The sequence below is a fragment of the Narcine bancroftii genome, chromosome 6 (assembly GCF_036971445.1).
Source record: "Narcine bancroftii isolate sNarBan1 chromosome 6, sNarBan1.hap1, whole genome shotgun sequence".
NCBI classification, from domain to species: domain Eukaryota; kingdom Metazoa; phylum Chordata; class Chondrichthyes; order Torpediniformes; family Narcinidae; genus Narcine; species Narcine bancroftii.
The window spans coordinates 29,904,036-29,920,887 of NC_091474.1; the positions used below are offsets into that span (position 1 = coordinate 29,904,036).

Consider the following 16,852-nt stretch of genomic DNA (forward strand, 5'->3'; position numbering starts at 1 on the left):
AGTGTCATCAGTCCTACAAGGTTGATTCTAGACATAGTCACAGTTTATTTTATTTGCTTGTCATGCCATTCTGTTGCAGATTTTAAACTTATAAATAGCTGGCTTAAATTGGACGGACATTGGCTGACCAATCTCACTGTTCCTAATGTATTTTTACACTCACTTAGTTCAAGTTAAAATGTTTTCATGGTTAAAAACTATAACATTTTTACAATATCTTGTGGAAAGTATTGGGTAACTTTGCATTTTTGAACAATATTATAATTTATTTCAGCTCCTGTTCACGGAACCCAGTTGAAGCTGTATCAACACGAGTAAAGGGGATTGGTGATACGTTCTGCCAGCACTACTCCCAACCTACGGAAAGCCAGGCTGGTTCTCATATAGGTGAGGACCCCAGTGAGGCTGATAGTTTTTATATTCTTTCTGAACTGATGGTGGATTGCATTCCTACCCATTGCTTTTCATTGAGTGTCATCGTCCCATGTGATACCTTTGGGTGTGCTGTTGTCAGAAAATAACTACTGGGTTGTGCAGTCCCTGAAATTCCAACAGAGATACTAAGTTTGTGAAAAAGACCATAGAGGTGCTTTCAGTAAATTGGCTTGTCATTCGCCTGTGTTTAAGCCAGGTAGGATCGGAGCGTTCACACTGAACCAAGAAAAGCCAATTCAGTGCAACCTTTATGTAGGGCCCCGGCATTCTGGTGAAAAAGGAGTCTAGACCTGCAGCACAACAGCATTGGCATTCCAGGAAGGTGGGTAAGCCTTTTACACTGGAGCCAATGTGAAACACATCAGCTATGATATCACCTACCTTGGCAGGTAAGTACATGGATGAAAATGACCCCCTATACTGTGTTGGTCGTGTTCACACAGGTAAGTAAAATGGTAAAAAGATGACTGTGCCCCTGCACCTTAACATTTCCATTGTCAACAAGGTTTAACTAAAGTAATGAAGTACCAGTAAATGAACTAAATGGTGATATCACATGAGTGTTTCTCTTCCACATGTAAATTTTATTGACCATAATAGTTCTCTAAAAGACTGTTAAAATTCTATTTGTGTGGTAAGTTATAAGGACTCTCAGGTCATTCTCTTATCCTTTAATAGTAATTAGCCGATGAGAAATACCTCACTACTAGTGCAGACCAGGGGAGAGCAGGGAGTGGAAGCACAGTGTTCCCTCACAGGGTCCTACCACCCAGCTCTCCTGCTGACTTCTCCAGACGGGGTTTAAGTGGACTATTAAAGAAGCCAATGGTGGTTTATTTAAAATCCTGTGACCACGGATTCGGGTCCAAGTGTGCAGATTTCTGGTGAACAGCAGTCAGGCACAGGACATCTCCAATGGGAACAACCTCCCAATGAGAAGGAGAAGCAGAAGAGATGACCCTATGGATGATGACCATGGTGGTGGATTAGCAAGGGGCTCTGCAGCTGAAGGACACACACAGGCAGTGAACTGTTGGTGACTTGCAGGTGAGGAATGCATACAAGCTGCTGGCAACTTGAGTTCACAGAACTCGCACCAGGCTGCTGGAGACTGGCTCAAGACAACCAAGTATTGGACCAGGAATCAAGCAGTGCTGATGGCGAGCAGAGCTTCAAAAGGGTCCTGGGCGCTGAATGGTTTTCATGGTGACAGAGGTTTGGATCTGGAGCCTGGGTTGCCGATGGAATGAACTGAAGTTTGTGCAGCCGCAGAGGCTGTGGGAGCGGTGGAGGAGAATCCATGGACACTCATTGTCTCTTTGGGGTCTCACTTTTGTTTCTTTCTCTTTGACAGGAGCCAGGCAATGCTAATGGTGATTCTTTATCTGCCTTATGGCAGACTAAAAGCAATTTTGTGTATGATTTGTAGGCCAAAGGGCTAGTAAATTTCTATTACATTTCTGTTTTATTACATGACAATAAATAGTTTCTGAATCTGAAACCAAAACAGGCCCTTCAACCCACCACATCCATGTTACTCATCAAACACCCATTTGCACTAATCTACCTTTATCCCACATTTAGGTCTCTTATTCCAATGGGAATAAACCCAGAATGTCCAATCTCTCCTTGTGTGTAAAGCCCTCCAATCTAGGAAACACACTGGTAAATCTCTTCTGAACACTTTCTAAATGCCACTGCATTCTTCCTGTGGTGCAAGACCAGAACTGTACACAATACCCCAAGTGCAGCCCAACCAATGTTCCATACAATTGCAACACAATGTCCTAACTCGTAGTCAGCAAGATTATAAAATTTGCAGATGACCCCAAGATTGGTGCAACAGTCAGTAAGGAAAGATATCTAAAGTTTACAACAGGATCTAGCTCATTTGGGATAGTGGGCCAAGCTGTGACAAATGGAAATTAACTCTGACAAGTGTGAGGTGGTGCAACACCTCAAGGGAAGGACTTGCACAGTGAATGGCAGAGCCCTGGAGAGTGGTGTAGAACAGAGAGCCCCAGGAGTACAGGTGCAGAACTCCTTAGAAATGACGACTCAGGTGGCTAGGGTGGTGAAGAAGTCGTCTGACTTGCTCACCTTCAATGGGTGATATATGGAGTCAAAAGTTTGGACCTCGCGATTTACCTGAACAAGGTGTTGATGAGACCCTGCTATAGGAAGGACATCAATGAGCTATAAGAGGTGCAGAAAAAACCCACCAGAACCTTGCAGGGACTGGAGAGCTTGAGTTATACAGAGAGGTTAGATAGCCTGAATTTTATTTCCTGGACCATTGGAGAGATGTTTATAAAGTTGTGCAACGTGGATAAAATGAATGTTCACAGCCCATTTTCAGTTCTAGAATCAGAGAGTTTATGCTTTCACTAAAATGCAATTAATTTATAGAAATCTCCATTGTGTTGGGTTTGTTCGAAATAGATTTTGCCATCAAACGGTTGCGGCTTGCTGAGATATTGTATTGGAAGATCCTGGAGACCGTAATGGTACAGGAAAGTCGAAGAAACCCTGGGAAAGATATGACAGTAAGTAACTGGCAATTCTATGTGTAATAGGCATTTCTGTAATGTATCTTTGTGCAGACTAATTAAGGTCCGTTTTAATGCTTCTAGGTGTTATTGGAGCAAGATATTTTCCATTGCTCGCTGATGGCTTGCTGTCTGGAGGTTGTCCTCTCCTCCTACAGTTCCCAACGCACCTTCCCATGGATTATTGACATTCTAAACCTTAGCCCTTTCTACTTTTACAAGGTAAGTTGAAATTCAAGGTTCCATATTGCTGTGTACATGAAGACACTGCCATCAGTTTGATCATTTCCAAGTTCATGAGAAATCAACTGATGGGGAAGTTCATTTGGCAATTGAAACTGATTAAATCTGGGTATTTTCCTCCAATTGCCTACTTAGATCTGTTGACACATTAATCAATGCGTGAAGAACTTCGGAACACCAACCCTAATCATGTCACTATTTGTGTTTTACCTTGACACAGATAATTGCAAGATGCACTCACCATCATCTCATCAGTCCATAACTGGATGGCTGTTTAGAATGTTTTTAATTTCTGTTTCTCCCACACATGGGGTAGTTGACATTCTTGAGTTAGCAGTGGAACCAGATGGATGAATCCAACTTGCTGCCAGCTTATCTGTTTGTTTCTGGGATGTAAGCATCTTTGATGAGGCCATGTTTATGTCTATCCCTAATTTCTATGGAGAAGGTGACAGCAACAGTGAACCGCTGAAGTGATTAGTTTTGCAACAAACTATTAATTTTATGGTCACTATTGTAAGGTTTATTTTTAATTCCAGTTTACTGAATAGGTTTTAATTTCTCAGTTACTTCAGTGGGATTTGTGTATCATTAGGCAAGTAATTTGACCATGGTTACCTTCCGAGCAAGGAATACAGGCAAGAAATTACCACAAAGAGTTTCTTGTGCTTTCAGTTACCTCCTGATCTAAAATAATTTGATGTCCAAAGTAATCATTTTGTGAGCTGTAATGTCACAACCTGATTTGCAACATCAAAATGTCTACATCAATAAAGACAAACTAATGTATCGGTAATTTTGTACGCAGGAGTTTCTTGTTACGTTGACTTAAATGTGTGATGTTTCCTGCTTCTTTCAATGACACTGCTTTATTATTTATGGATTGCCAAGGAAACCAGAGGATTGTCTAGCACGAGTAACCTCATTAGAACAGTACGAATATTATTAGAATAGTACTGCTATTAGCAGAATAAAAGATCTAGGAAGTTGGTGGAGTGGAGGGGTTGTGTGGTAGTGATGGAGTACATGATTTTAATCAAAGCTGCCCAGAAACTGCAATTAAAAATAATTTATTCATTATGTCCAAAGGAAGTCAGACTGAAATCTATCAGTGGAATCGTGTATGTGATACACAATAAATATACATGAGCGTATGTTTTCAGGCAGGGTTTCCCAAACTTTTTCTTTCCTCACACATACAACTTTAAGTAATTCCTATGTCATAAATGCTCTGTGATTAGTAAGGGATTACTTAAGGTGGGATGTGAGTGGAAAGAAAAAAGTTGAAAGCCACTGTTATAATCGTACTTAATTGACTTGTTATGTGCATGGTTTCATTAACTCCAAAGGAAATGGGCCAAAGACAATTTTTCTCAAGCAAAATATTTCAGTAACAATTGGGTTTAGAGCAGTGGTTCTCAACCTTTTATTCCTACTCACCTCAAGTTATTTCCTTACTAATCAGAGCACCTATGGCATAGGAATTGCTTAAGGTTGTATGTGAATGGAAAGAAAAGGTTTGGAAAGCCCTGTTTTAAGAAAATCCAGTTTGTAAAACTTCACCACAGTATTTTTGTCATGGACTTAGCGGTGCTGAGAATATTTTTAATATCTTATTGCTTGTATCATTTTTATTGCTGCATCTTTTAAATTTGACTTGCCAGTAATATTTTTTAAACCTCCTTTGTGCTAGTTATATAAATTCACAGTGCAAGTTTGTTTTTCCATTCAAGGACCTATTTCTTTATCATGGCTGGAAAGTCATTCTTTCTTTGGCCCAGGCTAAAATAGCAGTTGCGTTGCAGCTATAGAAATCGTTGGTTCAGTGACATGTGGAGCATTGTGTACAGGATGTGGAAGCTTCGAGAGGGTGTAGAAGAGATTCAACAAGATGTTTCTGGGATTAGTGGGTATTAGCTATAAGAGGATAGACAAATGAAAGAAGTTGATTTAAAAAAAAAAAAAAAATGAGAAGCATGTACAGGATAGATGGTCAGTCCTTTAAACTAGGTTAAAGGGTCATTAAAGGACAACCTATCCTGGACCCACGACACCTTGTTAGTCAAGAAGGCACAGTAGCACCAACACTTCCACATCTCGACAACATTTTACAGGAGTACAATTGAGAGTGTCCTGTCTGGCTGCATCATTGAGTGGTATGGAATCTACAAAGCATCAGATCAGAAGATCAATTTTTTTAAATTAAATTTAAAAAATTAAATTTAGTGCACAATTGGCCATGAGTCCATGCTACCCAATTGACCTACAACCCCCCCCCCCGTATGTTTCGAAGGGTGGGCCGGAGCTCCCAGGGAAAACCCATGCAGACACAGGGAGCACATACAAACTCCTCGCAGACAGCACGGGATTGGAATGCCGGTCCCAATCGCTGGCACTGTAAAGGCATTGAGCTAATCACTATGCCATCTGTGCCACCCTATCTTGTTTGGTAACTCAAAAGAGATAACTTAGTAAAACATTGCTGACTGCACCTCAATGTGTGAAGCACTTTGCATTCTTAAATTAATTAGAGAGATGGCATAATACATCTTTTTGCAAGAATGAAGTTAACATTATTGATGATAATGTTCCCTTTCAGGTGATTGAGGTGTTGATTCGGGCAGAGGAGGGTCTATCCCGTGATATGGTGAAGCATCTTAACAACATCGAAGAGCAGATTTTGGAAAGTCGAGCTTGGACCCATGATTCTGCCTTGTGGAAAGCTTTGCATGGAGCAGACAACAAGGTTCCAACGTGTGAAGAGGTGTGTGGGTCTCTTTCAGTAACTTATGTTTGTTTGCATATCAAAGAAGTACTGCATCCACTTTGCTCTTAAGCAAAGTAAAAGCCTCTCATGAATAGCCTACTAAATTTTTAACTAATTCTTCACATTGCTGAACTCATTTGATGTTTGCTCAGTAAAAGTTCTATTCATATTAGCGTCTGATTCTATTTTGCATCTGGCTTCTCACTAAGGGGCTTTAAAAATATTAATCTCTCTCCATCAATATGAATGTCATTCTTGTATTTCCCTCCAAACTGGTTTTCGATCCATCTACAGCACTAAATTCATCTTGCCTCCTTGCCTCTTCTAGTAGTCCACAGAGTGAGCACCTTCTATACACACTTTGATTCTATTTTGCATCTGGCTTCTCACTAAGGGGCTTTAAAAATATTAATCTCTCTCCATCAATATGAATGTCATTCTTGTATTTCCCTCCAAACTGGTTTTCGATCCATCTACAGCACTAAATTCATCTTGCCTCCTTGCCTCTTCTAGTAGTCCACAGAGTGAGCACCTTCTATACACACTTTGATGAGAAAAACAGGATAATACCCAAAAAAGCTGCATGCCCCCCGATGAACTGGCTCCCCACATAGCCACGGCCGAAGTGAGGAGAATTCTATCCAAGGTGAACCCACCCATGCGGGACCAGACAACATACCTGGTTGGGAACTGAAGGACTGTGCAGACCTATTGACAGAGGGCTTCACAGACATCTTCAACACCTCACAGTCTATTGTTACTGCAGGGTTCAAGATAGCCACCTTCATCCTGGTACCCAAGAGGGTGACAGTAACAGGCCTCAATGACTACCACTTTGTGACACTGACCTCCACCACCATTATGAAATGCTTCGACTGTCTGGTGATGGAACACATCAAGGCACGCCTCCCAGAGACGCTGGATCTATTTCAGTTTGCCTATAGAAGAAACCATTTCACAGATGATGCTATAGCCTTGTCGATTCACTCTGTCCTGGGCCACCTGGAGAGCAATGCCTCATATGCCAGGCTGGTGTTCATTGACTTCAGCTTGATATTTGATCATTCCCCCAGAGGCTGGTGGAAAAGCTGTCCTTACTGGGATTTAACACCCCTCTCAGTAATTGGATCGTGGTGTTCCTAATGGAAAGACCACAGTCTCTGGGTTGGTAGCAGAATATCAAGCACCATCAAGATGAGCACTGGCATCTCAGGGCTGTGTGCTCAGCTCGCTGCTTTTCATGCTACTGACTCACAACTGCATCACCAGATCTAGCTCCAGTGGTGTCATCAAATTTGCAGATGACATGACAGTGTCAACATTCTATAAGAGATCTATTGAGAGTGTCCTGGCTGGCTGAATCACAGTTCCTGCTGAGAAATGGATCAGAGGTCAATCCACAGGACCATAAGAGTGGCAGAGAGAATCACTGGAACATGTCCCACCCCCCCTTCCCCAGCAACCCACCAGCACCCCGCTCCTCCCATCAACAAGATGTACTGGGATCATTTCCTGATGAGGGCTTGCAAGACCATTGAGGACCCCTTCCACCCTGCGCACAGCATCTTTCAGCTGCTCCCATCGGGGAAGAGATACAGGAGGATCAGAGCCAGCACCACCAGGCTGAGGAACAGCTTCTTCCCATGGGCAGTGAGAACTGCTCATACTCACCATCCAAGACTCTCATCTGTACAAAACAATATTAATTTATTTATAGCTATGATCCTTATCCTGTGTGCGTATTATTTGTTTGTATGCGTGTTATGTCAACATGTTTTTGCACCGAGGACCGGAGAACACTGTTTCGTCGGGTTATACTTGTACAATCAGATGACAATAAACGTGACTTGACTTGAGCATTCAGGATGATAAATCAATAAACCTTTATCCTCAATTTTCACAGAACTATCTTTGAATGGCTCTTGTGATAACTGTCCAAATATAACTGTGCTCTTCTAGTGATGCCTTCTCTTTATCATGTCTCACATGACGAACATCCCTGTATTTCAAATCTCTAAGATCTGTCAATAATTGTAATTGCCTGCCATATTGAAATGAATAACTGTTTGTGCAGTTTGGATATAGATTGCAAAAGTAGAATTCGTTTCAAATGTAATATTTTGTTCCATTACCTGTTATTGAAATATGGCTTAAAAATACACTTTCAGGTAACCTTCCCTGCCAACTTCGAAAATGGTAATAGTGGTCCCATGCACCTTCCACTCATGCCCATTTCTCCGATCGTGCATCCTCGGGTGAAGGAAGTGCGCACAGATATTGCTGGGAGTTTCAATAAACGTGGTAAAGTTTGTTTCCTTCAGCATCATTTCTCTTCCTTCCAAAAACTGTCCTTATTAACTCTTGCTAAGTAAAGTTGGGGCATTTTGAAACTCCTCTATCTCATTGCCACTGATATTTTGTGTCTATTGTATATTTACTGGTTATAATTTTTCACACTACTGCTGGTTTCTCTACCAATGTAAGGTTTAATTTGAGAGGGGAGACATTGAAAGACCATCTGAGGAGTAGAGATTTTGACAGAGCAGTGGTTCTCAACCTTTCCACTCACATACCAGATTTAAGTTCTTTGGCTTGGCTTCGCGGACGAAGATTTATGGAGGGGGTAAAAAGTCCACGTCAGCTGCAGGCTCGTTTGTGGCTGACCAGTCCGATGCGGGACAGGCAGACACGATTGCAGCGGTTGCAAGGGAAAATTGGTTGGTTGGGGTTGGGTGTTGGGTTTTTCCTCCTTTGCCTTTTGTCAGTGAGGTGGGCTCTGCGGTCTTCTTCAAAGGAGGCTGCTGCCCGCCAAACTGTGAGGCGCCAAGATGCACGGTTTGAGGCGTTATCAGCCCACTGGCGGTGGTCAATGTGGCAGGCACCAAGAGATTTCTTTAGGCAGTCCTTGTACCTTTTCTTTGGTGCACCTCTGTCACGGTGGCCAGTGGAGAGCTCGCCATATAATACGATCTTGGGAAGGCGATGGTCCTCCATTCTGGAGACGTGACCCATCCAGCGCAGCTGGATCTTCAGCAGCGTGGACTCGATGCTGTCGACCTCTGCCATCTCGAGTACCTCGACGTTAGGGGTGTGAGCGCTCCAATGGATGTTGAGGATGGAGCGGAGACAACGCTGGTGGAAGCGTTCTAGGAGCCGTAGGTGGTGCCGGTAGAGGACCCATGATTCGGAGCCGAACAGGAGTGTGGGTATGACAACGGCTCTGTATACGCTTATCTTTGTGAGGTTTTTCAGTTGGTTGTTTTTCCAGACTCTTTTGTGTAGTCTTCCAAAGGCGCTATTTGCCTTGGCGAGTCTGTTGTCTATCTCATTGTCGATCCTTGCATCTGATGAAATGGTGCAGCCGAGATAGGTAAACTGGTTGACCGTTTTGAGTTTTGTGTGCCCGATGGAGATGTGGGGGGGCTGGTAGTCATGGTGGGGAGCTGGCTGATGGAGGACCTCAGTTTTCTTCAGGCTGACTTCCAGGCCAAACATTTTGGCAGTTTCCGCAAAGCAGGACGTCAAGCGCTGAAGAGCTGGCTCTGAATGGGCAACTAAAGCGGCATCATCTGCAAAGAGTAGTTCACGGACAAGTTTCTCTTGTGTCTTGGTGTGAGCTTGCAGGCGCCTCAGATTGAAGAGACTGCCATCCGTGCGGTACCGGATGTAAACAGCGTCTTCATTGTTGGGGTCTTTCATGGCTTGGTTCAGCATCATGCTGAAGAAGATTGAAAAGAGGGTTGGTGCCAGAACACAGCCTTGCTTCACGCCATTGTTAATGGAGAAGGGTTCAGAGAGCTCATTGCTGTATCTGACCCGACCTTGTTGGTTTTCGTGCAGTTGGATAATCATGTTGAGGAACTTTGGGGGATACCAGATTTAAGTAATCTCTTACTAACCACAGAGCGCCTGTGGCACAGTAAGGGATTACTTAAGGTGCGATGTGAGTAGAAAGAAAAAAGTTGAGGACCATTGACATAGAGAGTGGTGGTATTATGGAATGAATTGCCAGAGAAAGGCATGTAAAAGGCATGTAACCTGGTACTTGGATAGAAAAGGACTAGACCAGGGGTGTCAAACTCAAATTCACGGAGGGCCAAAATTAAAAACTTGGACTAAGTCGAGGGCCGAACTAAATATTTATTGAAAATTTTCAACAACATCTGCATGTTTTCTCTTCTTTCAACATATGTAATGTTAAACTTTTTCTTATTAAAATAAATGTTTAATAATAGTTTTGGATAAACTCTTTCATTGTCATTGTCATTGGCCCATTTCCATTAGCAATCTGAAACCGTGCACATGACGAGTCAATGAGGGATGATTAAAGCAGTGGTCTTCAAACTTTTTCTTCCCACCCACAGACCACCTTAAGCAATCCCTTACTAATCACAGAGCACCAATGGCACAGGGACGCGAGTGGAAAGAAAAAGGTTGAGAACTGCTGTACTGTGGTAACTCCACATCTGATTAGGTTAATTGTTAGGCAAGTGGTCAGAGAAGGACCACCCCCCCACCCCAAGAAAGGCTTAAATCACAGGAACAAAATAAGCTTCCGTCTCACTGCTCCCAATCTTACACACAGTCCTGATGTGGAATGTGGGGTCGCAGCTCCACGTTCACCCGAGTTCAGGTGCTGTCTGTGTGGAGTTTGTACGCTCTCCCCTTGTCTTGGACCAACAGGTCGGTCGCCTGACGAAGGCACCCGAACCCCCCGTTGAAACACCGGCGTCCGGGGCGGTGGAGGAATTGGCTGAGAAGAGCGCGTTGCTCCCACCCCCCTCTCATGGTTGGAGAGGGATTAAACTGCGATCTCACGGTGCCGGGCTCGTCTCCAACAAAAGGAGCGGGAGGCAGGGTCCGCCACGCACGGAGCGAGGGCGAAGGCATCGCCAACGAGACGTTCGGTCCGGCGTCGCCGCTGAAGCGCAGACCCAGCGAGGATGGTCCCCAACTCCAGCCGCGTCTGTGTGTCCGGGAGCCGGGCGGGCTGAGTGCGGCGCTCCGATCCCCGGGATTCGGGACTCTGAGATCCCTCCACACCTCCAGCGTCTTCATTTTCACCTTCAGTGTGCATGCGCTATACTGGCGCGGCGGCCAGCGGGCCAACTCTAATATATATTTAATATGATCTTGCGGGCCAAATATAATTATATCGCGGGCCGAATTTGGCCCGCGGTCCAGAGTTTGACATGTGTGGACTAGAGGGACACAGGGTTAGTGTAGACATATGGTCTGCATGAATGAGGGAGTTGGAAGGACCAATGATGAACAACTCTGATTCCTTGAGAAGAGTGTCATGATGGACCTAAATAGCATGGAGTCACCAGGAAGACCTGAGCCAAAACTGATGTCATGTGAGATCATTATTGGAGCCAGGGTCAGCAGCCAGTGGCCTTCAGGTTGGACATGCTGTTGTACCAGATGCCCATCTGTTCTTCTGAAACCAGGGCCCATCTCTAGATCACAGTTCTGGGTGCAATTGTGTTATGCTCATCAATGCAGGCCTATCAGGTTATTTCATCGGGTAACACCAGTGGTTGGTGCAGTTCTCGTACTGTAATAATGGCTCTCTTGCTCAGTCCGAAGTGTCATTTTAATGTGTTGTTGCAGGCACGGCGGTCTGTGTGATCCTTTGAATTGCTATTGCTGCCATGGCCTTGCTCCAGGATTGTCCTTGTGTTAGACCCAGGCGTGTGTATTTTACCGATTGCCAGGTGAAGCTTGTGGTGTAAAGGGTGAGGATGGATATGGAGGAAATATGTCCAACCTTTTGATTTGAATAAGTAGGAAATGTTTGTCCTCTTGTTACCAGCTGGTTAAGTAAAACAACTTTTCTATGTCCTTTTCAGAATGGTTTAGAGATGTGCCTTTCAGTTCATCTCTACCCTCAGGGCACCATAGGATCGTTGTGACTCTTCATTCTGATTGGATCCTTTGTCCCCACCAATTGTTGGAGATGTCAGAAAGCAAAATTATGTAGACACTTAAGGTTTTAAAAATACTGGATGTGCTCAATGTATTGCTGATATATTCAGAGCCTGCAAAGAAAGAAACAGTAGTTAGGTTTTCAGCTGTTTTCTTTTCGTCAGATTGAATGTCACCTGAAATGTTACCTGTTTCTCTTTCCCAGATGTTCCTGTCTGGCAATCATTTCCTGTCTAATAAATGTGAAAATACTTCAAATGATAGAATGTGGTGGTAACTGGTGGAGCAAGGAGACAATGATAGGAGCAGTGAAAACAGTAGGCGTTTTCGCACTGCAGGCGGGTGGTGACCCTACCATGTCCTGGAGAAATTCCCAGGAATTGAGGACCTCACAGGCCTTTCGGACTGTGTGGTCCAAATCCCTGGAGAAATTCCCAGGAATTGAGGACCTCACAGGCCTTTCGGACTGTGTGGTCCAAATCCCTGGGAATTTGCACTCCTGGCAATTTTGGGGAAGTCCCGCCCCCATCTGATGACATATTACACACTCTCAGGAGTAAGAATAAGTTCCCCTCCCACCATCCGTCGATTGCCCACTCTCTTCCCGGCCGATTGTCAGTCTCATTCACCTGCTCCTTCCCTCCCAGCCGTCTGTTGCTCGCTTGCTCCCTCCCGGCCCCACCCACTCCGTCCCTCTAGCTGTCGGTCGCTCATCTGCCCGCCCACCCCACCCCCCCGCGCATCGGGGCCGCTTCGACACGTTACAGCTGGAATCACTCTGGGAAATACAGCTATGTGAGGGATTATGGTTAGCGAGGGTGGCCATTCATCCCGCATTGGGCTGCCATTGCAATGAGCCAAAGCGGCCCACTGTTCTCAGGCGGTAAGTATCTTTTAATTTTAATCGCCTACATGCGCTGATGTCACGAGGCTTCCCTGCTGGACCGTTTGGCTCTTCGCACTGCGCAGACCGGGAAAATTTCCCGGGCTGCGGCCTTGCCTACAAGGTAGGGCCCATCTAAAATTCCCGGGCCAACCTTTTCGCACCACAGGTTCACGGGAAGGTTCCTGAGAATATTTACGAGGAATCTCCATTTTACAATGCAGTATGAAAAGGCTAGTGACACTTGTGCCTGCTAGTTATTTTAATCATTTTTATTAGCTTAAGTACATTGAAACTGTTATTGTTAAGTGATCCTCACAAGTGACTTGGAACATATATATTAGACCCTCTCGGGGAATAAGATGTTTATGCACCATTAATTTAAGAAATGCCAGATGTCTCTGCCTGTTATTTAGTCTTGAAATAGATCTGTGCCTCTACTTTTTGAAAACTTGATTAAAAGTGTTGCTGGTCTTGTGCACTTCAAATCCTTTTAAAGAATGATTGTTTTTTATTCATTGCTGGTTCACTGTTTCCCAGATCTCCCACCTCCAGCATCACCGCTGTCTGTCCACGACAGGTTCACTTCGCCCTCAGCGGGAAGTGCCAAAAGGAGACTGTTTGCTGATGATGATGCAGTAGATGCTCAAGTGACTATTGCCCAGTCATCTGGCCTGAGGATTATTCAAGCACACAGTACGACCAATGAAAATATTGCTATCCCTCCTGGGCGGACTATTGTAACCATGGCGACTGCCACTGTACCGACAACCAATGGTCAGATGCTTACTATACCAGTACAAGGTGAGTTTGTGTGCATGTCCACTCTGCATGTGATACTAATAATCAGGAACAAGCGGGGCTTCTTCCCTTACAAGCCTGATCCTTGGGTTGATTTTCCTGCAGCCACCTCTCTATCCTTCGATTGCATTCGTAGGCCGAAATTTATTATCATAGAATATAGGCCTTCCAACCAGTGTTGTGCTGACCCACTCTAACAGCTGCCTAGAATTTCCCTTCGTTTTTCTCAGTTCCACTCTCTAAAGTATATTAAAACTTTGTCCCCTCGTGTTATCCATTTCTGCCCAAGGAAAAAGTCTCTGGCCATCCACACGATCCATGCTTCTCATCATCTTGTACATTCCTCATCCTCTGTTGCTCCAAGGAGAAAAGACCAAATTCATTCAACCTATCCTCACAAGGAATGCCCTCCAATCCACGCAACATCCTTATAATTCCCCTCTGTACCTCTCAATAGCATCCATATCTTTCCTGTAATGAGGTGACAATATTTTGTGGGGTCTAAACAAAATCTTCTACATTACTTCTGTAACATGACCTGACGGCTCTTGAACTTGATCCCACAGTTAATGAAAGCCAATGCACCATGTACCTTTTTAACAACACTACCAACCTGTGCAGCAGCTTTGCATGTCCTCTGGACACGAACTCCAAGACCTCTCAGTTCATCCTCACTGCTGAGAGATCTCCCATTAACATTGTATTCTGCCTTCAAATTGGACCAACTGAAATGAACCACCTCATACTTTTCTGGGTTAAACTCCATCTGCCACTTCTCAGACCAGCTCTACATCCGATCATTGTCCCTTTGTAACCTCTGATCTTCTTTCTTTGGCTTGGCTTCGCAGACGAAGATTTATGGAGGGGGTAAAAAGTCCACGTCAGCTGCAGGCTCGTTTGTGGCTGACAAGTCCGATGCGGGACAGGCAGACACGATTGCAGCGGTTGCAAGGGAAAATTGGTTGGTTGGGGTTGGGTGTTGGGTTTTTCCTCCTTTGCCTTTTGTCAGTGAGGTGGGCTCTGCGGTCTTCTTCAAAGGAGGTTGCTGCCCACCAAACTGTGAGGCGCCAAGATGCACGGTTTGAGGCGTTATCAGCCCACTGGCGGTGGTCAATGTGGCAGGCACCAAGAGATTTCTTTAGGCAGTCCTTGTACCTTTTCTTTGGTGCACCTCTGTCACGGTGGCCAGTGGAGAGCTCGCCATATAATACGATCTTGGGAAGGCGATGGTCCTCCATTCTGGAGACGTGACCCATCCAGCGCAGCTGGATCTTCAGCAGCGTGGACTCGATGCTGTCGACCTCTGCCATCTCGAGTACTTCGACGTTAGGGGTGTAAGCGCTCCAATGGATGTTGAGGATGGAGCGGAGACAACGCTGGTGGAAGCGCTCTAGGAGCCGTAGGTGGTGCCGGTAGAGGACCCATGATTCGGAGCCGAACAGGAGTGTGGGTATGACAACGGCTCTGTATACGCTTATCTTTGTGAGGTTTTTCAGTTGGTTGTTTTTCCAGACTCTTTTGTGTAGTCTTCCAAAGGCGCTATTTGCCTTGGCGAGTCTGTTGTCTATCTCATTGTCGATCCTTGCATCTGATGAAATGGTGCAGCCGAGATAGGTAAACTGGTTGACCGTTTTGAGTTTTGTGTGCCCGATGGAGATGTGGGGGGGCTGGTAGTCATGGTGGGGAGCTGGCTGATGGAGGACCTCAGTTTTCTTCAGGCTGACTTCCAGGCCAAACATTTTGGCAGTTTCCGCAAAGCAGGACGTCAAGCGCTGAAGAGCTGGCTCTGATAACACTCTAGGATATCCACAGCAGCACCCATTTTTGTGACTTCCAAAATCTTAATAACCCACCCTTTTACTTCACCATCCAGGTCATTTATAAAAATCACAAAGAGGAGGGATCCCAAAACAGATCCCTGTGGATCACCATCCTCTGCGCAGAGCACGAAACATCTACAACTACTCTCTGCTGCCTTTGGGCAAGCCAATCCAATTTCCTTTTTTTTTAAATTTTTTATTTTTCACACCATAAATCACATTAGCCATGATACACACTTTTTCTTTTTCACACATATACAGTGACTTTTTCTCCCCCCCCCCCCCCCTCTCAAGCCACCCCCCCACCCCACCTCCCATCGTTTTTAGGTATACAATCTAGGTTACATTAAACCAGTCAGACAATGTTGTCATTCAACAAAAATACACCAGAAATTCTACTGAGTCCATTCTTTTCTTTCCTTCTCCTTCCATCAACTTAGGTAATGATTGTCCCCAGTAGGTTTTCGCTATTGTATTTAATGTAAGGCTCCCATATTTGTTCGAATATTTCAATATTATTTCTTAAACTATATGTAATTTTTTCTAATGGAATACATTTATTCATTTCTATATACCATTGTTGTATTTTCAGATTATCTTCCAATTTCCAGATTGACATAATACATTTTTTTGCTACGGCTAGAGCTATCTTAACAAATCTTTTTTGTGCATCCTCCAGATCAATTCCAAATTCTTTGTTTTTTATGTTACTTAGGAGAAAGATCTCTGGATTCTTTGGTATATTGTTTTCTGTTATTTTATTTAATATCTGATTGAGATCTTCCCAAAATTTTTCTACTCTCTCACATGTCCAGATTGCATGAATTGTTGTTCCCATTTCTTTTTTACATCGAAAACATCTATCAGAGGAAGGAGTCACGTGATGGAGTAGTGGCCGGATGGTGAACTCCAGCCCTCTCCAGAAAAGTCGGGAAAAACAAAGGAAAACACAAAGGCACAGAAATAAAAGTTACAGAAAAGTGAGTATAAAGGTGGAAAGAAGATGGCGACAAAAAAAGAAAAATCGAAAGCAACGGTAAGAAGAGAGGAGGAGAAGACAAAGGAGGAAAAAGGTGAAGGCCTTACCTGTCCGAAGAGGCCCGCTGCGGAGAGAGAAACCCGCTCCCTCAGGTCGGTAAATAATGGACTACAAAAATGGCTCGCAGAGCCGAGTAAAAGTGCGCAACCGCGCATGCGCGAGGATGCGAATGAAAAAAAAACACACCGACGGGAGGGGGGACCAGCTGGGGAGTCGATCTCCACAGCCGGCAACGACAGCTGCAGAACACCTGCAGCAAGAAGAGACCACAGAAGACAATAGAAACAAGAAAGAAGAGAAGGAAAGGGCACCAAAGAAACAACAGATGGCCAACCCAGAGGAAGAAGAAGAGGAAGAGGAAGAGTACAGGGAAATAGAAGAAGAAAA

General features: G+C 44.4%; 1 protein-coding gene across 2 annotated transcripts in view; it reads left to right on the forward strand.

The window, feature by feature from the left end:
* Positions 1-16,852, forward strand: part of rbl1 (retinoblastoma-like 1 (p107)) — an 83,309-nt gene that overhangs the window by 39,773 nt on the left and 26,684 nt on the right. For both annotated transcript variants that reach the window (XM_069884547.1, XM_069884548.1), the window contains exons 10-15: positions 275-387; positions 2,878-2,981; positions 3,069-3,206; positions 5,827-5,991; positions 8,163-8,295; positions 13,346-13,609. In XM_069884547.1, the coding sequence (XP_069740648.1) occupies positions 275-387; positions 2,878-2,981; positions 3,069-3,206; positions 5,827-5,991; positions 8,163-8,295; positions 13,346-13,609 (917 nt within the window). The remainder of the gene's footprint in view (positions 1-274; positions 388-2,877; positions 2,982-3,068; positions 3,207-5,826; positions 5,992-8,162; positions 8,296-13,345; positions 13,610-16,852) is intronic.